The 24487-nt window shown below is 37.5% G+C and overlaps 1 protein-coding gene across 1 annotated transcript in view; it reads right to left on the bottom strand.

Annotated features, from left to right (window-relative positions):
* LOC142345946 (uncharacterized) overlaps nt 1-24487 on the bottom strand; it is a 280658-nt gene that overhangs the window by 69704 nt on the left and 186467 nt on the right. The window contains exons 2-5 of the mRNA XM_075398413.1: nt 10484-10687; nt 10026-10156; nt 2248-2451; nt 1663-1897 (exon numbers count right to left, since the gene is read on the bottom strand). Of these exons, the coding sequence (XP_075254528.1) occupies nt 1663-1897; nt 2248-2451; nt 10026-10156; nt 10484-10661 (748 nt within the window). The 5' untranslated portion in view covers nt 10662-10687. The remainder of the gene's footprint in view (nt 1-1662; nt 1898-2247; nt 2452-10025; nt 10157-10483; nt 10688-24487) is intronic.

The raw sequence follows: 24487 nt of genomic DNA, 5'->3' as shown, positions 1-24487 counted from the left end.
AACTCCCCAAATGCTATCAAAGGTTGAGGAAGAATAGAAACGACAATTAAAACCAAATTGAACAAATAAAAACGAGAAAAAGTAAGGTGTTTTTTTAAATTTTACAAGAAAAAATAAAGCCAAACAAAGTTACTTTGAGCAAATAGAGCAATGAAATGCTCGCGCAAAAATGGGCAAGTCATAACAAGCTAAATAAATTGTCTACCATTGAAAAAAAAACGAAAAAAAGCCAAAATTTTAAAAAAAGTGGTTAAAAAATTCCTAATTTTTCTGTCATTTTTCTTCAGAAAAAATGTTTTATAACAACAAAATTGTAATCAATTTGTATTCCTGATGATCATTGAGTAACTAGCTTCTATGCAAATTGCACTTAAAGCAGTAAAACAAAACAAAAAGCCAAAAAACATTAAATTTCGTCGAAAAATCAGCAAAACTGATCAAAAACCTCCAAATTTGCATATAACTCAAATTAACTACTTGAAACCTTCAATTCCTATCAGAACGAGCCCAAATCCGATACAATATCATAATCAAACCTCATAAACAAGAAAAATTGCAAAAAAACTGCTTTTAAAAGCCGCACGTGAACAAAAAAAATTCGCTCGCTCAGAGAAAATTTTTTCACACATCAATTTCTCGCTCTCTCAAAAACAGCGGTATGAACAAACAACCACTCTCTTTTCGCTCCGCTCTTCACTTTTGTTCAGCAACCAAATCACTCCAAATTTTTTCACGCGTTTCATTTCCCGCTTCAAAATTCACTCCAATAAAATTGATTAAAAAAAAGGGACTTCTCCAATACTCCTCTTCGAGTCGTAAAAAGACAGCGCCCCAATACAATTCAAATTCTTTGAATTGTAAAAAACCAAGAGAAGGCCAATAATAGCCCCAGCTATCGCTGTGCGGCTATTAATAAAATGTATTGCTACAACTCACAATACTCTGACATGACAATTTAGCAAATCTCACCTGTTTTGTACCTGTAATTCTATGCATTGCTTACATCTATCAACCAATCAAAAATCAAAGTCAGGAGGTCTACAAACCCTCACAAAACTCAAACAAAAATAGCTAATGTTATCTTTTCAATGATAGCATTTATCATATTCTTTCTCAACCAAATTTGCTCTCATTGTTATATTTTTTTTTGGTTCGCTTTACATTAGACTTTTGGTTCGCTTTACAATTCTTATTTATGGCTTTACATTAGAAATAAAAGTTCGATAACTTTGGACTAAGATTTCTGCTTCCGCGATGCTTTTGTGTAAAATTCACCGTTTAGAGGTCAAATATTTGTCTTGAGTCTTTCGGTCAGATTTTTTAGGGAGATCGGGATTTTGAATTGTACATGAGGACTGATCCTGCTGTTTTTCCGGAGGGTAATAATGCGGGCAGGCACTGAGCAGTAGTAGACTGCCTGTAATCACTCACTCGCTTAATTACTATTTGTTTTTCTCCATTATAGCCTTTCTCTCTACCCTCGGCTTAGTGGCTATATAACATATAGCGTAACGTGTATATCGACTCAAGTAAATATACCATAACCGGAGCAGGGCTATAATTTCGTGCGGGGTCTATAACGAGTGAAGGCCCAAAAACTTGATCATAAATGCCTCAAGCAAAATTCTGTTAGACTTGACGCTTTTTATTGTCTCAACCAACCTTGAGCGTCCGTTTCCTCAGAGCTATCAATGTCCATGCTTGAGTCATTTCCATCAGCTGTTGTTTGGTTGCTCTTTTCTCCTTTCTTTCCATAACTTTTTGGTCCATTGCTATTGGTGCTGCTACTACTGCTGCTGCTTTTCCTTCTTCCCTTTGAGGAGTGCTTCTCAATCAAAGTGTCAGCAATCTTTCGCAATTTGTCTTTGCTCAATGAAAATGGTTCTGCAAGGCTTGCCTATAACACTAGTTTGATCATTGGAGAAGTATTCAAAAGCTTAGTCAGAAACAAAAATTGCAGTATTAAATTTGGGGAATTGCAGCTTGACTAGAAAATTTTCATTTGTTGATTATCAGATTGTTATCTTACACAAACGTCCTTGATAGGTGCCAACGTTAGCGAGATCTGCCAACAAATTGGTCAAATACCTTATGTGATTGTTCAGTGCCACAATCGAGAAGATTGCTCGTGCAAGGTTAAACCACATCTAACTAACTGACCCAGGATTTGAATCTTTTTACAATAAATTAAGAGAATCAAACCAAAAACTTTTAGATAATTTAAATTTCTTGATCAATTTTTCTCACTTTTGCTGTTGAAAGTGGTCGATAGCTCAATTTGCTGGGACTGTTAGGCTTGTCCTCGCGATGAGCATCCCTTTCTTTACTTTTGCTTCGTTTCTTTGATCGTATCTCGTCATTCTTATAATTTGCGGTGTCTTCCTTTTTGGCATTGACAGAGTCCTCAATATCTGCTTCGAAGTCGCTTTCGTGTAGAACCGGATCTTTTGCCTGGAAGAAAACGAGAGCTTGTTCCCTAACGAGACAGTTGTTTTATGTGGATGACCGAAGAGCCATTATGGTTACTATAACCAATTAAGAGCTTAAAATCAAATGCAGAAAACTTCCCGCGAATAGCAGTTTTCAATTTTTCCCATTCATTTTTTAAACATAAACCGACTAATGTCGGAAGAAGTGCTCTCGAACGACAGGCGAGGCAATTTATTTCAGGGGCTGTCACCTAGATAAATTTTCCTTTATGGGGGCAAAAATTGTTTACCACGCCTGGATTCGAACCACTGACCTCCCAATACCTCACAAGAAGCACTGCTCACTCGGCTATCTGGCCCTTCTTGTTGCTATGCTGCAGTCCCTTTTATTTTAAAAACAAGCTTTACTTTTGAGTGAAAGCAATAGAGATCACTCAAAACAGAAGAACAAAAGCGTAAAAAGATCATTTAAGAAGTCAAAGAATGATCTAGAAAACAAAAAAAATCAAGTGAAAAATTTGCTTAAATAAGACCAAGACGTTTACAATAATTGCTACGAACTTAGTTTGAGAGCCATTAGAAATCTGAACGAAAAAACTACTTAGTCTAAATTAGATGCTTAAAACTTAGAAAATGAGCATGAACATTATTATCTTATCTTGATGCATATGAGATAAATTAACCCACCTTGTTGTTTTTTTTCAGTCTCAAAAAGTGTTCTAATTACAGTTGGATTCTAAAACTATACTTAAATCATCTTCTAAACTGAAAGCTAATAAGCGTAATAACAATGTCAACTAGCAAACACTCTAATGAATTTTGATAACCTAACTCTCAATGACTTAATAACCTGGCTTTATCGGTTCATCCCGTCTCTTTTGATTTTCATCTTTTGACTTCGGCATTATTCACCACATTGCGTAATTGAATGAGTGAAAGAATTTAAGATATATTCAGTTAAACAATGAGTGACGTAAGTCAGACATCAAAGGTGAAAATTGTGACTTATGTAAAACGAAAAACGTTATCAAAAGGTAAAGCGAATTAAAAAACAGCAGAACAAGCCCTGACGTACAATTCAAAAAATTCTCATTGGCTACACAAAAGTGTAGACCTAGAAAACGTATGAGTGAATTCGGAAAAGCATTTCTAAAAAACCAGATAAACAAATAAACTAAAAAATCAATGTCAAAATGCCACATGAAAAAAACACTAATGAGAAAAGGAAAAATGGTTCAACCAAAACCCTAGAATGAACAAAGAATGGATTGGGAAAACCATTTTAAAATAAATCCGATCCAAAAAATGAAAAACATTAAAAATCGAGGTGAAATTGCCGCATATGAACAAAAAACGACTAGCCAAAAAACGAATTTTTGTTCAAACACCGATTTCTCACTCTACTTTAAAATCAGAGCAAAAAAAATTACACCGCAAAAGCACTCGCTTTTTCGCTCGAATTCCTGTTTCGGCGTGACTAAAATCCCTACTCCAATTTCACTTCAAAAATCATAAGAATGTGTGAATAGATCTTAAAAAAAGACAGCTCACAAATCCAATTCAAATTCTTTGAAATGTAAAAAATTAAGAGCGCTATAATAGCCGGCTGAGAAGCTGAGGCGGCTATTAATCACTTTATCAATGACTCAGAGCCAAATCTCGTACTTGTAATATGCTGTTTTATTAGTTTTGAGTCAAAGTAAAGAAAAATTAAATCAGTAACGATGAGACAAAGTTCGAGAGCAGTTAAAAATCAAAGTGAAATTGCCGTATGTGAACAAAAAATCACTAGCGAGAAAGCGAATTTTGTTCAAATACTCTTTGCTCACTCAAATCAGAGCGAATAAAATTCGCACCACAAAAATTGATAAGTTTGTACGGTCAGCAAAACATATGCTTGTCATCAGACAATTGCGATGGGAAAGACCTATTTCAGCTCTTCAACTATACCGCTGTGCTGCTCACTATATCACTGTCAACGTACAACTCAAAAAAATAAATTTTCATAACCAGAAATAATTTTCTAAAATATTTTCGCTCCTATAATGAAAAATGGAAACCTATCTATGCATAGTAGCCTAAGTTCTTTCAACAGTTTTGTCCAGCCGTTCAGTAAGACTTACAGACTAGCAAACGGAAATGAGGCCCTCGTGAAATTTACAGCTCTCTGTGATTTCTCTTAACGGAAGACAAAACAGTCATGTTAGGAAACTGCAGCTTAAAAGTCCAATAAGGTCAAAACAATTGCTACAAACATGTCTAAGAGCAATTAAAAGACTTCTATGAAACCAACAACTCCTATTTTGGAACTTTCGCCTTAAAAGAAAGATTCTAAAGAACATCAAGGAGGATCGTTAATGTGCGTTCGCACATGAAGTTCCGACCCGCGCTCATCTACATTTTTGACTCAACTATCTTTTGACTTACATTTTTGACAAAGAGATAATAAAATAGATGTTTGAGTTTTGACAAAATCGTTACATAACCAAACTAATAATTGAATTAAATAATGCCATGCCTCATTACAACGAGATCTGCATTGAAAAGACTACAAAAAAACAAAAAAAAAAGCAAAAAACAAAAATTTCAGATAAAACCCTAACTACAAAAAATTAATTTTTCCTAACTTTACAGCAGATGAGATTTTTCTTTAATGAGACCAGGTAACGCGAAATTCAAAAATCAATCAACCTTTTTTAAATCAAATAATTTCAAAAAATAAGTCATTAGCTTTTAACGAAATAATTCTTGATAAAGTTACTAAAAGGTCATATTGAAACCAATAGGACCTGTCTATGGTTAGACTAAGCCATAAGAACGGACTATAGATGCAGAAAAACTCAAAAATTACGCACAATAATTTAAAAATATTGCGAAAACACAAATTAGTGAAGCCATTAAAATCATTAGCTATTATCTGAATATAAAGTATTTTTATTTCAATTTCTATTATACTAATTCAGCTAAAGTTACACTGAAAGAATAAATAGGTTCAATTGAGCCACATTTAAAATCATTGGGTTCTCCTGTTACGCGATTGTGCTAAAGCAAGAGAAAAAGAAACAAACACACCACTCACATAATTTTTTATGAAAACGCATATTGTCCAACAAACGAACATCAGCTACATCATAATATCAGTAAACATGTTAGGTTTTAAATTACAGGGAATTGTATGGGACCTCTCAATGATGAGACAAAGTTTAAGCGCAGTTAAAAATCAAAGTGAAATCGCCGCATGTGAACAAATCACTAGCGAGAAAGCGAATTTTGTTCAAACACTCTTTGCTCACTCAAATCAGAGCGAATAAAATTCACACCACAAAACCACTCGTTTTTACATTCCACTTCACGCTTCGGCGTGACCAAAATCACAACTCGAAATTGACTTCAAAAATCATGAAAATGTGTGAATAGATCTTAAAAAAAGACAGCGCCACACAGTTCCAAGAATTCAAATTCTTGAACTGTATAAAAAGGAGAGCGCCTGAATAATAGCCATTGAGAGGCAGGCTCCACTAAAAAGAGGGTATGTATGGGTATATTGGTTCATATTAATTTGCATATTAAATTGAAGCGTTTACTAGAGCCGTCTTTTGTCTGTATAATATTGAAAAACCTGTCTAATAATACTACTTCGTTTCTTTTGAGTTCTGCCTGAAGACTTTTTGTTTCAATACAAAGATTCCTGGCAGTATCGTATTTAATTTTTGGAAAACAAACTTTTATGCTTCAATATATCTATCTAAATTCTATCAAGATTAAGAGGGTACATTTTGGAAACTGGCAATAAAGACCAATTGAGATCAGAAATTATTTAGAAATTCCTTGTTTTAGAGGTATTTGATGACGAAACAAGTATAAGGATCTGACAGCTGATCCCATTTAACTAATAACTTTATACAGTTAACTTTGGTATGTTAATTCTTTAGCAATATTACAACTAAATGCATGCCCTTATCGGTTGGCTAAAGGCAGTGCCCTTTCAGCAGCATCTGCGCAAGTGATCAGCTTTAAGCAGAACCTATGTTTTTTCCATTATCTGAACCCTTTCAATTAAAAAATGAAAATAGAGCTTAGAGATAACTTAAGACGGAAATCTCGATCTCATACGAAAAGACAGAAATCTCATCATTTATAGAGACAAATATTATTAAATTTGTACGGTCAGCAAAATATATGCTTGCCATCATACAATAACTGCCCATGGGAAAGACCTATTTCAGCTCTTCAACTATACCGCTGTGCTGTTCACTATGTCACTGTCAATGTACAACTCAAAAGAACATAAATTTTCATGACCAGAAATATTTTCTTAAAACATTTTTGCTCCTATAATGAAAAATGAAAACCTATCTATGCATAGTAGCCTAAGTGCTCTCGCATTCATTTAAACTTCAAAGTAGTACATGAGTACATGAAAGTTGCAAAATTTATGCGAACTCGTGTACGGTGCATGTACAACTAAAGGTGCAAAAGACCAGAACATTTAAATCTTCACCCCATGAAAATATGCATTCATTTCAGCAGTTTTGTCCAGCCGTTCAGTAAAACTTACAGACAAGCAAATCGAAATGAGGCCCTCTGGAAACTTACAGCTCTCAACGTAAGTTATTTAGTAATCGTAATAATTGTAATGGTTACGTAATAATACTTAAAGTAAAAAATGACAACTTCCGCGCACTTTTGACTTGACTTTTAGTAGTAAATTTTCACCAATTGATTGGAAGGTTGTGGTTAGGGTAAGGTAGATGGGAGGGGGGAGTAGATAGGAGGTATAGAGGTGTCCAGGGGGTAGTTGTGGGGAGGGGTTAGGCATGCGCAGGGGGCATCTGTGGGGGGGGGGGGGTACATAGCCAGGGTGGTTGATAGGTAGGTAGTTGTTCCGAAGTATAGATAAGTAAGAGGAACTTATTTGGGTTCAAAAATTCTCAAAATTAGCTTTTGAACTTTAATATTTCCATCAGTTCCTAGTTACTATACATTACAAGCTAAACTACTGTTAAAGTCCAATGTTCGAAAACAAAAGTCAAAAATTCAGGTCATGAACAAACTTACTTCAGCTAAAAAAAACTATAGAATACCAAAAAAATTACAATAATTGCTTCCAACTTCGTTCGAGAGCAATTAAAACCTATCTAACTTCAAAGTTAATACAGCGAAATATTTATTGCAGAAAAAAAAACATGCAAAAGTGGAATAAATTTCCAATTGAAAGAAGATAAAGTCTTAGTAGTCGTAGTAGGAGGCCTTAGGGTCTCGCCCTTGGATGTTTAACCCTTTCATTTATTATCTAGCGCAAGTTTTTTAAGGGGGTTACAGATTCCACAGTTGCACAAGACTCTCCAGCTGCAGCTGTCAAGTTCATTGTAGCGACTGTGAAAAAGGTCATGTTCATTTGCGTCAGAAGCTTCTTGCTCAGTGGTTTGTCAGTCGTTTTTCTCACTATGTTGTAAAGTCTCGTTGTTCGGGTCCAAAAACTTTTGCCGCATCTTCTTAGTCTGTGTTTCGGAACTTCGAATTCTTTGCTTTGTCTCGTTTCCGTTGATCTAAAGTTGGGTATCGTCGCACTATTGATGTTGTAGTTTCAATTTATGACAGATAGAAGAAACAGGAGATCATGTAGTTCATGTACATGGAGATGGGGAGTATATTGAGTCGGGTCAGTCGTGTTGTGTAGTCGTCCCTTGAACTGCATATCCACTTAGTGGCTGTTTTTGTACTCTCTCGAGTGCCTTGGACTCAAGTTTGGAGGCGTACAACACCTGAGATGCATACGTGAGTACTGGTACAACATAACCAATAAAAGCACATAGCTTGATTGGCAGGTTTGTGAAGGGTGAAATGTTTGTCTTTAGAGTATAGAAGGATCTCCAGCCTTGCTAACTCGTTTTCGGCAGTTTTCAGCCCAGGATAAAATTGAAGACATTATTACCCCAAGGTCTTTTTGATTTTTCACGATTTCGAGACTTTGATCTTCTTCAGTGGTTGGTGTTTCACCACTGATTGACAGGATTTTGCTCTTGTTCAGGTTATGGACCATATCGTTTTCGTTGCTCCATTGTTGAATGGATTTGGTTGCTTGGTCAGCTTCTTGGAGAATTGTTGTTATAACTTAAGTCATTAGCGTATCCAAATGCCGGTGTTCTTTGTACGCAGTCGGGTAAGGTGTTGATGTACACGATGAACATTAAAGGCCCCAGGATTGAGCCTTGTGGTACTCCACTGGTGACCTTGGACGTTTCAGACTTCTGTTGTCCAATTTTAACCCTTTGTTGTCGGTCTGGCAGGTAGCTTGTGAGCAGTTTTAGCAATTTCCCACAAATTCCCATGTCTCCCAGCTTGGATATGAGTTTTTGATGGGTAACCTTAACGAAAGCTATGCGGAATTCGATATATAGGGCGAGGATATCTTCGCATTCTTTGTTGTCCATGCGGTTGAAAATCTCATCTAGAAAGACTACTAGTTGCAGGACTACTGGTCGTGCCTGTCGAAAGCCGTATTGTTCGTCTCTGACTTGGTGTTCGATCAGGGGATACATCCTGGCGAAGAGAATCTTCTCAAAGACCTTGGACACGTATTTGACTAAGCTGATTGGACGGTATTGTAATATGTCAGCGCGGTCATTTTCTTTGTATATTGGTGTGATCTCGATGGTCTTCCAACTAGTGGAAATTTTCCTTTTTTAAGCTGGTCTGGAAGACTAGTTTAAGGGATTTCGCTAACGCTGGTGTGTTCTTTTAAATGATGTTACCAATGTCATCTGGTCCACATGCTTTGTTTATCGAGGCCACATAGGGTTTCTTGGGAAGGTTGGAGAAGTTGTTGAAAAAATTGCATTTCGCGGTGTCGGTATGTGCTATTGTCTTCTGGGATTGTCCGTTTGCAGTGATGGTGTAGTACATTTCATCAGGGAAATGTTTTGTCTTGTGGAGAGATTTGAGGTATTTTTGCAAGTCGGACATACGTTTTTCTTTGAACAGTTTTTCTTCGTATTCAGTTTGGTCACTTAACATCCGGTCTTTGAAGTCTTTTTCTTTCCTTTTCATTTTCAAGAGGAGAGACAGTTTCGGTTTTCGTTCATATTTCCTTTTCACGGTGTTCAACGTTTTGATTTGATGGGAGGTGGGAGAGGTTACCCAGGGTGGAAGTTGGGCTCGGTGATAGGTAACACGGGAGATGTGGGTGTCGATGATCTCTTGGAGCCAATTGTACCATTGCGTCACTAGTTCATCAATGTTGCTTAACAGTTTGGCGTGAATGGATGTTCAACAATGTAAGTGTTCATTTTCTGCCAGTCGGTTTTTTGATACGCATGTTGGAAACTTCAACAACTCAAACAAATATTTCAACAAATGTCAAGACAGCATCTATCAACAACTTGAACGTATTCCACTGGTAAGAATTTTTGGAGGCTTAAATTTATTTTTACCAAGGATAGATACCTCACCGAATCTAAATTTTTCTCTTAAATTTTTGACAGGTAGAAATTAGCCTTAGGACTCTAATTTTCCCATTACAAAAAAAACTGGGGGGGGGGGGCTAAGAATGGGTGTTTTCACCACTACAGGCCCTTTGACAGGATTTTGACTTGCCTGATGAATGACGAGCTTGAGTTTTTTAGTATGATGACTCGGGCTGAGCACTCCACTGATCGCCTTCTGAAAGGTGCGGTTATTCTTTTCCAGTTTCTTAGGACTTGTTTCTGTAGACCATGATTGACTAACTAAACAAAGCAGTAAGAACACCATTAAAGAACAAAATAAGCGTGTTTCGGTCCCCCGTCTTTTCGTTCCCCCACTAGCAAATTATGTGTTCTTAAATAGCATTTTACTACGTAAAAATTAGCACTCTGGGGGTCTTATAAGTTCTATGCCCATTAAACTTGGGCGGGCAGAATAGATCCAAAATAAACAATTTCTCACAGACTTTGAACTCCAATTAGCAAGCTTTAAACATTTAAACCACTATCAGCAGGACCACTTAAAGAGACAAAAGGAGTCTATAAATAAAGATATAATTGAAGTGCCCGAAGAACCTCAGGATGACTAACCTTCATCGTTATCATTAAGTATTGAGCTATAAAGCCTGTCGATGCGCTCCTGATTAGAAAGAAGCTGTTTTGCATTCTTCTGCTGCTGTGAATTCTTTACATCGCCAAGTTCAGTATCTGAATCAGTTTCAATTTCACCTTCCTCGACATCTTTCTCCACCTCACCTTCAGATACCATTTTTCCAACCGAACATCAAGACCTATAAAGAATTCCTACATCGGACAAGTTACATGTCCAGGAATGGGAAAAGGGTACCAAATTAAACAAATAGAATTTACACCTCTTCTCATCAAAATAAACAAACAAATACATGCACTCACGCTAAAATCAACCTTTTTTGATTTCAAAAATAACGATTTTGCCAATCATTATTAAAATGAATGCTCCAAAAGATCAATTGATTCTAAAGGAGCCCGCGAAATCCAGAGCTCATGAAATTTTCGGATGAATTGATATTGATAATGTAGACGGGTAAATGGATCAGTCCGTAAAAAGCCTAAAAATGGCAAAACTGATGAAGTGAAACAGTTCAAAAACTTCATGGAAACCGGAAAAACGCCATCAAGTGTCTCACAGTTGAACTATCGTCCAGGATATTATCACTAAAGGATACAATTAACGGAAAGACTGTATATGAGTTGCTCAAAGAGAAACACCCAGCTCCTTCTCAAGTAAACCTCAATTACATAATGCAAATGAAACCAATTTGTCAAATTAAAATTACTTCCGATATTTAAAACAAACGTTTTTTATGTTTGTTTTAAATATCTTTTTTTTCGTATACACAATTTTTTTTTCGTATACACAATATTTAGCCTATTTACAACTCATATTCACATATGTTATCAATTTCTTTAAAAACATTCCTATTGCAGATTTTTCGATTTTGTAAAAGAAACCAATTTGTCAAATTAAAATTACTTCCAATACTTAAAACAAACGTTTTCGAACTTTACGTTCATCGTCAGGTTAAAACTGTTTTACAAATTGTTAAAAGATAAAATGAATATGTATTTACATTTGTCTGAGATGACAATTAAAACAATTCTAGGAAACATTCTAAAAAATTCAATCGAAAATTTTTCCTTATATACAATATTTAGCCTATTTACAACACATATTTACATCTGTTATCAATTTACTTAAAAACATTCCTATTCCGGATTTTTCGATTTTGTCCATGTTCTTGTATTTTTAGGGTTATTCCGAATTTGCCCTAACCATAAGTATCCCTCTTGTGGAGGTTTTGCAAATTTCGTTTTGTCATGCACAAAATGTTTTTTGCCCTATGCATTCTCATTTAGTCAAAATTATGATTTGAACTAATATTTTAGCGTGAGTTCCCTCCCCCTATATTCGTCGCGTGTGTTTAGTGCCGGCTTCAGCTTGCTGATATATATAGCTTCGATGATCATTAGTTTTTCTACTGACCGACAGGCGTCCAGAATTCTCCATTCAATGTCATTCGTGGCGCCACGACATTCAACTAGATGTTGACCCACCTGTGAATCCTTCTTTTGATGTTCTGTTATCCTTGTGGTAACATGCCGGCTTGTTTGCCCAACATAGATGGATCCGCATCCATTACATTTAATTTCATATACCACGTGGGATTTCAGATCTCTATCAAAGGATGATTTCAGGGTGGGGAGGCACGATCTTAATTTTCGCGTTGTAAAAACTACTTGCAATTCGCATAGTTTCTTCAATTTGCTTGCGAAGTTTTGAGTGAGGTTGCCTCTGTATTGTAGAAAAATAGTTGGCTTATCATTAGATTTAGTCTTGCTTTTTTGATGCTCTTTTGGTGTTGTTCTTAATTGGTCTTTACCGCCACTTATTATTTTTTCTAGAGTCTGATTCACAATTTTTGAAGACCATTCCTCTGGATATTGATTTTTGGTCCAGCAAGATTTGTTCTTTTCAAGAGCCTGATCGAAGGCCAACCAATTAGAGGTTGCATTAAAAACCCTGTGAACCGTCCCTTGAATCACATTTTTCTTATGTTGAAGCGGTGCACAGCTGCGAAAATTCAGTATTATTCCAGTGTCAGTTGGTTTTTGATACCAATTTATTTTTGCTGCTCACATTTACGTTAATGTCAAGAAAAGCCAAACCCCCATCCATGTTCACTTTTTCTAAGGTAAATTGCAGGTTGTTGTGTAATGAATTTGCAAATTTTAAATACTCATCCGGGTCACCACGAACCGTGCAGATAATATCATCCACATACCTTTTAAACAATTTCATCTCCTTATCGTGTCCCACTGTCTGTTGGTTGCTGCAATAAGTACAAATCCAAACCACATCCTGCATGTTGGCGTATTCCTCATTCGATATTTTTTGGCATCTTGCATGAAACCAGTTTTTGCATGACTCACATTCCACTCCTTTTCCTCGGTAGGTCACTCTCCGGTTACAGTCTTTGCAATTCCCGTTTTGGTCGCATCTGGAAAAGTTTTTACTGAGCTCTGGTTTTTGAAGTGATGCCTCAAACGATTTCATCCACACATTTGCTAGTATTACAGCCAGTGATGCACCCATAGCCAGTCCCTCTGATTGTACATACCAGATCCCATTACATTTGAAATGAACATTCGTCACCGCAAGCTTTAGCAAACTTTTCATGGCGGACCTTGGGATATCTGGAGCTAGGTTGCTTGAATAGAGATCTCTTAGAGCAATTTCTATAGCCTCTCCAACTGGAACGTTGGTGTTGCCCTATGCATTCTCATTTAGTCAAAATTATGATTTGAACTAATATTTTAGCGTGAGTTCCCTCCCCCTATATTCGTCGCTATATTTTCCCCCTATATTCGTCCCTATATTTTCTATTTTGGTTATGTTTGTGTATTTTTAGGGGTATTCCGAATTTGCCCTAACCATAAGTATCCCTCTCGTGGAGGTTTTGCAAATTTCGTTTTGTCATACACAAAATGTTTTTAGCCCTATGTATCCTTATCTAGTCAAAGTTATTTTTTGAACTTATATTTTAGAGTGAGTTCCCCCCCTCTATATTCCCGCGTGAGTTCTCCCCCCCCATGAGTTCCCGCCCCCTCAATTATCTAGTTGACGAAAACACGTTTGAGTCAATCCCGCACCACCCGGCAAGCTCCGAAAACATAGGCTCATCGGCAGTTAAAAAGGCAGCCTTGAAAACGCGGCCACTGACTGTCCGGTTTGACGCAAACGAGATATAGTGAACCATAATGTATGACATGCTCATAAATTACATATTAAACGCATAATTCGAAATTTTCACAAACAAATAGGAGAACAAAAAGAGATGGTTACTAATAGTAAACCGGATTTTGACAACATAGAGAAAGCATCATAAATAATGATGGGAATCATCATGGAATTTCATCTTGACGGGACACGTCAAGGAATGTTTGTTCATGACGGGATTCGTCAAGCAGGTAAACCTGTTATCTGTTAGTTTTACTAACAGGGACCCGTGCAGTAGAAAATAACTATGAGAAAACCCCAAGGAGATTAACAAAAATGGGTAAAAATAACATAAGATTAATTAACCATTGATAGGACTGAAACCACAGAACATATTCAAAACTAAACCTTACACAATCGAGCTTCCTCTCATTAATTATTTTACATCTCTCATCTTCACAAAACTTCTAAAATTTACAAGCAATAGATCTAACTTTGTATTAAACTGATTGTACATTCACATCTGCTCAATTAAGTTCAAGTCTGAAATTTGGAAAATTTTCTTCAGTAACTCCGAGGTTTAAAGTGCTTAAGAATAACGTCCAACCCAAACCGTAACCGTAGAAAGTGCACGGATATTACACTGGCGACAGAGATTTAAAGGAAAGTTAACATTTTAAAATCCTTAACAAATTTGTCGGTAGGGAGACGCAAATAAAAAGCACTTACTAGAATCGAATTATTCTTCCAAAAACTCCTAGAATCGAATTATTCTTGAAACAAACACAAAGATTCGTGATAACAAATCTTCAATTACCACCAATTTCCACCAATTTTTGTGGGAATCAATTGCAGAAGCCACAGCGGAGGACATCAGTCACAGGACATTAGTCGAAGGAAAGCAAGTGAGAAATTACTCGCGTGGTGCTATCTTGTACTCGTTGGTGGAGACAGAAACTTCCCTGTAAGGAAAGACCGCATCATACCAAGTGAGTAGAAATAAAGAGTTCTTATTTGTTTTTGTCGTTCGTAATTGAAACTGATCGCCACTGCGTAATGCTTATTAGTCTAGGAAATATTTTTTTCTTCTGATCTTAGTTACTAAATTGACTTTTAGAAAACGAGCGGCATAACCATCGGAAAAAACAGTGCGGGATAGTGGCGTTGTTAAATCAATTGAAACAGTTGCTGAAAGTCATATATTGACTTTTTCTTTTATATAACTGACTACCATTAGAAAAAAGAGAATATAAAGCGAAAAAAGTTGATCAGGTAACAATAGGCAGGGGAAAGTAAAAGAAAACTAAAGCACCTAATATCATCCTTGCCGCAAATAGAAAAGATATTATATTAAAAACATCAATAAAACAAGGAAAATTGAAGTTCAGACAGAATCAAATTAAAATAAAAAAGAGAAATTAGGTGGGACAGTCGTCTATAAGACAGTAAATTAAAACTTCCTTAAAACTGAAGAAAAAAAAATAATTAAAAAAAGAAATACCGTATTGAAACATGCGTTAGATTTTTATCAACAAAAGTTTTTTTAAACATTAAAATAAAGAGTGCTTTAGAAATTCAAAGATAAAAACAGAAAACACCTTCCAGTGACAATCTACTTGATAATTATTTTATAAGAACTATTAATTTCAACAACTTAACAAAGTTTTAAAATGGCACGATACAAGTAGGGGAACAATAAAATGGCAACGGGCTCAACCTCTAGAACGCTATTACCGGAAGCATTTACCGGTTCGAACGACTTGGAAAGTTACGTGACGCATTTTGAGCTATTAGCGGAACTACAAAAGTTGAGAAGAACTGAAGGAAATCCGGCTCGCGAAGTTGATGAACGGCCGCATTACTTTGCACTTAGGCTACAAAAATCTGCCATAGAGTTCTATCGCACTCTATCGCAAGCTACACGAGAAAATTATGATGAATGCGTTAAAGCTTTTCGAGAACACAACATCAAAAAATCGGTCGTTTTCCGGGGACGGCTAGCTCGCCGCGGACAGCAACCAGGAGAAAAACCGACAGATCTTCTGAGAGATTTAAAGCAGTTGGCTTTGAAACCTTACCCAACGGAGTCGCAAGACATTAGAGACCATCTCGTTCTGAGAGGATTTCTAGAAGGAATCAACCATAGTCAGGCGAGGTTATATCTCAGAAAGCAAATCAGTGACAAAGATATGAAAATTGAAACAATTTTGGAAAGAGCATTGCATCGGGAAACTGTAACAAGAATAGAGGAGGAAGAGCAAACACCAAAAGTTGCGGTAATTATATGAGATGAAATAAAAGATTCAGTGGAGGCGGTCACCAAGCTCGTGAACCAATTGTCAGTAGATGACAAAAAGCGAAAAAACCGTCGAAAACAATCTAGGGAGCGAAGCGGTTCCCGGGGACGGTGGGGTGACGACAGTCGTGACAGAGGACAGCAACAAGATCGTGGGTTTAACGATCGGTGGCGATTTCCAACGCCAGGACCTAGTCACCGAGACAGATCTTTTGGAAGAGAGGAACCGTCTAGGAGGAAAGACAGGCAGGGTTTCAAGTGCAGAGCCTGTGGACAAGAAGGACACCTTTCAAGGAAATGTCGAAATTGTTTCCTATGTGGAAGTTCTCAACACCTGAAAGGAAACTACCCTTTTAAAAAGAAAACCACCGAGAACTGCAATGTCATTAGAGTTTGTTCGACAAACACAATTAAATGTCTAAACGCAGAAATCATACTTCATGGGAACAGATGAGTTGGATTAATAGACAGTGGGAGTAGTATATCGCTTTTGAGCTGGTCCACATACGAAAAACTGGGAAACCGGGATATATACAAACATACACAAAACGAGTGTTAACAGTCGATAACTCAGCTGTCAAAATAATAGGCAGAGTAACGTTTTTGGTACAGTTGCAACCAAGACTAGCGGAGGTTGAACAAGAGTTTGTGATAACGACAAAAGAAGGTATAGAATGTCTGCTGGGAATTGATTTCCTGATAACCAATAAATGTGTATTGAACTTACACGAAGAGAAACTATATAGCAGTCACTTTAACATTTCAATACCGCTCACCACAGAGAAGACGCAAGGTGTTCAAGTTTTTGCAATTGCGGGACAAAACACTTATATACAGAATAAAAACGAAAGTCTAATTAAAATTAGGTTAGCTGATGAAAATGGAGAAGAAATTCCGGGAGTGGAAGGATTAGTGGAAGCAATTGAAGATTTTGAATTGAAGACTGGTTTGCTTTGAGCCGCCTGTATGATATCAATGGAACGTGGTTGGAGTTTGACAAAAGTGTTAAATCTAACGGGCGCTCCAGTAACCGTGTATAAAAGCACTAAAGTGGGAACTTACATTGAAAACAAACAGAACTTAGTTGTGAATGGAATTTTCACAAATTAAAATAAGCCAAAAACATTGAACTTTTCAAATGAGAAAACACGCAAACTTGGAAGGTTCTAAACTAAATAACCAGCAGAAAGAGAAAGTACAGGAATTGTTCACGAGACATCAACCAGTCTTCTCACGAAACTCAAATGACTTAGGATATTGTGATAAAATTAAACACCAGATTAAACTCAACAAAGATGCCCAGCCGTTCAGAAGAAGTTATTGCAGTATGAGCTTTGATAAAAAAAAAGCAAAGAAAAAAACTGTCAAAGATCTAGAGGATGCAAAATTAATTGAACCAACCCATTCGTATTGGGCAGCACCATCAATATTGGTGAAGAAGAAAGATGGCAGCTACAGACTAGTTGTAGATTACAGAGGTTTGAATAAACAAATCGAGAAAACCAGTTGGCCGCTACCAAGAATAAATGACGTTATTGATTCTATAGACGGAAATTGTTACATTTCCAATATCGACTTGACATCGGGATATTTTCAAATGGCATTTGATGAAGAGTCACAGAACGTGACAGCTTTTGTAACTCCAATGGGACTCTACAAATGGAAGAGACTACCGATGGGTTTAGCGTCAGCGCCAGGAGCTTTCCAAAACTTAATGGAATTGATCATGTCGGCACTCACCTATGAAGTGGCTTCAGTATACCTGAATGACATAATCATCTTCGGTAGATCCTTTGAGGAGCATCTCAACCGCCTAGATCTCGTACTTGGGCAACTTAAAGACGCTGGATTGTAAATAAAAGGCTCAAAATGCAGGTTTTTTCATGAAAAAATTCATTTCCTGGGACACATTGTATCAAATAAAGGCGTAGAAGTGGATCCGGAGAAAATAGCGGCAATCAGTAAAATGAAAAGCCCACGAACAATAAAAGAATTTAGAGCTATATTAGGACTAGTAGGCTTTTACAGAAGATTCATACAAGATTTCCGAAAAATAGCAGAGCCGCTTTATAAGCTATTAAACGAAAAAGAACGTTTTACCTGGAGCAAGGAATGTGAATCAACAGTTGAACAACTAAAACAAGCTTTAAAGAAAGCACCAAATTTGGTTTATCCGAATGACACGGATCCCTATACGTTAACTACTGACGCCTCTGTGTTTGTCATTGGCGCAATTATTTCCCAAAGACAACAATGGGGAGAAAGAGTTATTGCTTACGCAAGCAAAACGCTCAGCAAAAGTCAACGAAACTATTCTGCGACAAAACGAGAACTTTTTGCAATAGTTTATTTTACTCAACACTTCAAAAATTATCTTCTGGGACAAAAACTTTAAATTGTTACCAACCATTGGGCCCTCACGTGATTATATAGTTTTAGGAACCAGACGGATTATTGGCCAGATGGATAGAAAAGCTCGAACAGTTTGACTTTGAAATCAAACACGAAGCGGGAAAAAAGATCCCTCGCGCGGATTGTCTGTCGAGAGTTCCACAGACTGAAGGCCAAGTCAAACACTGCAATCAAGTGAACCAAGTAAATACGGAAGAAAAAAATATCTGGTCTATTGGACTAGGGAAATCTGTTGAACAACTAGTTGAACATCAGAAAAATGCAGCCGACCTCATAATACTGAGAAACTGGAGATCAGTTTACAAAATGGTATGAAGCTATTCCCATGAGCAACCAAGAAGCTTCAACGGTAGCTAAGGCCTTTGTACACGTATGGGTTTCAAGGTTCGACTGTCCGGCAACCCTTCATAGCGACAAGGGCAGTAATTTTATGTCGACTCTTTTCAAGAACTTGTGTAAAGAGCTGGGAATTAACAGGACTTCAACAACAGCTGATCACCTCAAGGAAACGCAATGATAGAGCGCACCAATCGCACAATCAAAGAGAGTCTTGCAAAATATGTGGGTGAACATCACAACACCTGGAGCGACTACCTTCCGCTAGTAATGATGGCGTACAGATCATCAATTCACTCTGTTACGAAGTACAGACCCTTTTACCTCCTTTTTGGACGATCATGCGCGCTGCCGATTGGTTGCATGTATCAAACAATACAAACCAAAATCTACCCAAGTGTGATTACGTGATTTGAGTGATTACGTTGGTTGCTTGAAAGACGAACAACAAACGTGGCATGAGCTGGTACGGGAAAGCATGGATGTGGAGCAAGAAAGACAAAAAACCTACTATGATCGTAGCACATTTGGACCACAATATGAAGTAGGTGATTTAGTAATTGTGTTCAACCCCACAATGAAAACTGGCCAGACAAAAAAATTTAAATCCTTTTACAGCGGACCGCAGGTAATACGTGAAATAATAAACTATCTGAACTTTGTTATTGAGGATGTGAAAACAAAAAAAACAACAAAAGGTCCACTACGATGGACTCAACGTTTTAACAGTAGAAGTGCTACCACTGATAAAAAAGAACCTAAGAAGGAAAAGATTGAACCGAGAATAACACAAAACGACCTTACGGAGGACAATGACTTTGTGGAAATTGAAGTGGTGACCCCAAAATTGAATGACACCGAAAGAAGAGAAGTTCAACCTGAAAGAAATAGTAGACAAATTAATCCTAATACTATATTAGGATATAGTATTAGGATATTAGTGCTATATTAGGACTAGTAGGCTTTTACAGAAGATTAATACAAGATTTTGGAAAAATGGCAGAGCCGCTTTATAAGCTATTAAACAAAAAGGAACGATTTACTTGGAGCAAGGAATGTGAATCAGCAGTTGAACAACTAAAACAAGCTTTACAGAAAGCACCAATTTTGGGTTATCCGAATGACACGGATCCCTATACGTTAACCACTGACGCCTCTGTGTTTGTCATTGGCGCAATTATTTCCCAAAGACAACAATGGGGAGAAAGAGTTATTGCTTACGCAAACAAAACGCTCAGCAAAAGTCAACGAAACTATTCTGCGACAAAACGAGAACTTTTTGCAATAGTTTATTTTACTCAACATTTCAAAAATTATCTTCTGGGACAAAAACTTTAAATTGTTACCGACCATTGGGCCCTCACGTGATTATATAGTTTTAGGAACCAGACGGATTATTGGCCAGATGGATAGAAAAGCTCGAACAGTTTGACTTTGAAATCAAACACGAAGCGGAAAAAAAGATCCGTCACGCGGACTGTCTGTCGAGAGTTCCACAGACTGAAGACCAATTCAAAGACTGCGATCAAGTGAACCAAATAAATACGGAAGAAAAAAATATCTGGTCCATTGGACTAGGGAAATCTGTTGAACAACTAGTTGAACATCAGAAAAATGCAGCCGACCTCATAATACTGAGAAACTGGATTGAGAACGTGAAACGCCCTCAAAGAAAACACATGGCAGGAGCCTCTAGGGCACTGTGGAAACTTTGGACAGATTTCAGAACCTTACGGATTGAAAATAATCTAATCAAGAGACAGAAACGTATTGACGAATTTAATAACTTAACACAAATAGTCATTCAGAGATCACTTTTAAAAGAAATTCTACCTTTTCTTTCATGATTATTGCGTACAATTTGGTATGGCCAAGACATTTGATCGGGTTCGAGAACGATTCTACTGGCCCGGGATGAAAAAAGATGTCCACAAGTGAGTAAGTTCTTGCGAAGAATGCTGTCAAAAGAAGTCATCTCCACACCAGAAACACATACACAATCTGACAACGTGGAAACCAAGTCATCCGTTCTGGCAAGTTGCATTAGACTTTATGGGACGTTTACCTGAGTCCAGCGGAAACGAATACATTCTGTTAATTGGAGATCAGTTTACAAAATGGTATGAAGCTATTCCCATGAGCAACCAAGAAGCTTCAACGGTAGCTAAGGCCTTTGTAAACGTATGGGTTTCAAGGTTCGACTGTCCGGCAACCCTTCATAGCGACAAGGGCAGTAATTTTATGTCGACTCTTTTCAAGAACTTGTGTAAAGAGCTGGGAATTAACAGGACTTCAACAACAGCTGATCACCTCAAGGAAACGCAATGATAGAGCGCACCAATCGCACAATCAAAGAGAGTCTTGCAAAATATGTGGGTTAACATCACAACACCTGGAGCGACTACCTTCCGCTAGTAATGATGGCGTACAGATCATCAAATCACTCTCTTATGAAGTACAGCCCCTTTTACCTCCTTATTGGACAATCATGCGCGCTGCCGATTGATTGCATGTATCAAACAATACAAACCAAAATCTAACCAAGTGTGATTACGTGATTTGAGTGATTACGTTGGTTGCTTGAAAGACGAACTACAAACGTGCCATGAGCTGGTACGGGAAAGCATGGATTTGGAGCAAGAAAGACAAAAAACCTACTATGACCGTAGCACGTTTGGACCACAATTTGAAGTAGGTGATTTAGTAATGGTGTTCAACCCCACAATGAAAACTGGCCAGACAAAAAAATTTAAATCCTTTTACAGCGGACCGCAGGTAATACGTGAAATAATAAACGATCTGAACTTTGTTATTGAGGATGTGAAAACAAAAAAACAACAAAAGGTCCACTACGATTGACTCAAACGTTTTAACAGTAGAAGTGCTACCACTGATAAAAAAGAACTTAAGAAGGGAAAGATTGAACCGAGAACAACACAAAACGACCTTACGGAGTACAATGATTTTGTGGAAATTGAAGTGGTGACCCCAAAATTGAATGACACTGAAAGAAGAGAAGTTCAACCTGAAGCGAATATTAGTCAAATTAGTCCTAATACTGAAACTCACAATGAGACAGTCAAAGACGAATCGTTTTAAACACCTATGGGTGGGAGCACAAGAGAATCAATAAATACTAACACCAACAATAAGAGCAGAAGCACAAAGATACCTGCGCCCATAGTAGCCACAAAGCAGAAGCGCGATAGTCTGGTGTCAACTTCCGAAAGAAGTGAAGGCGAAAAATTTCTAAATAGGAGCACGGCTTCTACTTTGCAAAATGTCGCCGAACGACGATATCAGACAAGAAGTGCGTCGGGAATAACAAGACCACGGAAACTGAAAGACTATTTTTTATTCAAGGATAACGATGCAGATGAAAAATTTGAAAATGATATATTTTTTTAAAAGGTGATACGACAAAATGCAGAGGGCGTGGAACCCACATTAGATCGTGCAGCTGAACTGGAAACTTCTTCAGTTGGTTAGCATATTAGGTTTTTCACAATCCTTGGAGATTGTGGGGTATGATTTTGAGAACATTCTACAGACGCAGAAATTTGCAATGACGGAACAAACAAAATGTGAAACGTCACAAATAAATGAGGAGCAGGTAAACAAAAGAGGACTGATCTACGCCAAAAGCAGCATGAGTAAAATGAAATACTGCATGTGCAGGGCTACATATACGGTAACAGTGCTGAAAAAAAGTAGTTGGTATGACGACGCAATTTATTTAAACGAAAAATCACACATAATTCCAACGTTTTACCCAATAAAAGAGTCAGTCTGTCAAAATCTATGGCAGGGACACAAAGCGCGGTTACCGGGTCTTGGTGATTTTGAATTCAATGCTCCCAAAGAAGTCCTCAACGAGATGAATGTTGACCGAACCGATGCTGAATTTGTTCAGATGATAGCAAAAACTTTCATGAAAGGCGGAGATGAGAAAAGAATGAATTATGTCTACCCCGTGGACTGGATCAATCCAAAAGGTGGAACACTGAAAGGTAACATCATGATAAATGCTGAAATTTTCATGGGGGACTTTGTTCATTGAAACTAGGGAAGCAAATGAAGGAACATGGTTATATTTCAAAGACCCTTTGAAACAGGAGCAGACCTTGTTATATCAAGGAGACACATTTGAAATAGATTCAGTACAATGTCTGTTCGACCAAGACAAAAAACCAAACATCTTAACGATCGTTAAGTTTTCAGACTCGATAAGAGCAAAAATAGTCCGTGCTGGAAACAAAAAGTACTTGACGAACAAATTAGACAGAAAAAGAAATTTAGTTGTCCAATTGAAAAACAAGACAAAACTTATAGACAATTTTCTGCTTTTTGAAACAAACCACTGAAATTTGTTATACACAACGGAAAATTTGACGGCCACGGAACAAAATTTTTCAACAACAGATATATCTGAGACATTTCTCAGGGACATAAAACTCGACCAACTTTTTGTGTGGGTTTTTCGAGGCATGTTTGAAAACCTGAAACAAATAGAGTTATTAAATTTTCACATAGAAAAACTGCACAGAGCTATGATTCTAACGACATCAATTAACGGAAATTCACACCAAATTTTCTTATGTCAAAAAAACGCTCTGGGTACACACGCAGAAAGAGCGGGAGGAATACTTTATGTCCATAGGTGCGCTAAAGTAATCGTACGTGTTGTCGAAAATCAGTTTTGTACGGAGGAAGTACCAGTTAGGGTGTTTTCTGACAATACCTCAGAAGTAATTAGATACATGGACCCCATTTCTAGAGTATTATATAGAAATTTCACACTGATTAATTGCAACCCCATGTACCCGAATGCTCTTGAACTGCAGAATGGGTCATGGATAACATATGGTCGAAGGATACAATTAATTGAAAAACCCAATGATATGCCTAATTATAGAGTTAACGTCAATTGGTCAACTTCGGCTCCAATGGAAGGGTTTTTCAATGACAAGGACCTGGAATTCAGCAAAAGGGCCCAATGGGGGAACTAGGTTATTTTCATCATCTAAAACAACGTACAAAGGAACAAAAATTGACACGAAAAAGGACAGTTGAACGGTGTGATGGTGAAACAAACATCGTAGTTATAAAAGCAAAAAGGCAAAATCTGTACCAGATATAGAAGAAATTGAGATTGATACATTAGACTAATTTACGTGTATGATATGTAGGAATGGCAGAACCAAAAGTCGGTGATTATTGCTACTATCTACCCGAGTTGTTCGAGGTCAGGTCGAGTCAGGCACCAAGTGTATCGGATTGTTGAAGTAACCTCAAACAAAAAGTACGTGGTGCCACTGACGCAGCTGCAACCACCCAATATAGTAGATAGAGCCGCAATTAGCGTAGGGGAGTTAAGTGAGATGCAACACAGAATCGAGGAACAACAAAAGAAGATTGACAACAGCGGAATGCTGGGAACAGCCGGGGCTCGGCTCGAAGAGGAGCTCCGGCAGTTAAAACTTGGAAGTCAAAGATTAAGTGATCAACTGCTGGAGACCAAACGGCAACTTGAATACGCTGGGAATCAGCGGGAGTCCTGCAGGAGGCAGGTGGAAACATTGAAGAAAGAGTTGGAGGAGGTAACAAATGTAACTGAAACAAAAACAAGGGAATGTATCGCTCTGGCGGACGAGCAGGAATGCTTAGCTCGGGAGTTGGAGAATGCCGAGATAGACAATGGAAAGCTAAGGGGTAGAGTAAAAACGGAGCAAACCTCAAAGAAGGTCATACAGAGGAGGCTGGAGGCGATCAACGCGCAGAGCCCGTTCAGTCG

This window comes from Convolutriloba macropyga, chromosome 9, assembly GCF_964194025.1.
Source record: "Convolutriloba macropyga chromosome 9, txConMacr16.3, whole genome shotgun sequence".
Taxonomy (NCBI): Eukaryota; Metazoa; Xenacoelomorpha; order Acoela; family Convolutidae; genus Convolutriloba; species Convolutriloba macropyga.
Note: the sequence above shows the minus strand (reverse complement) of the source record. Positions and strands in the feature narration are given on the sequence as shown.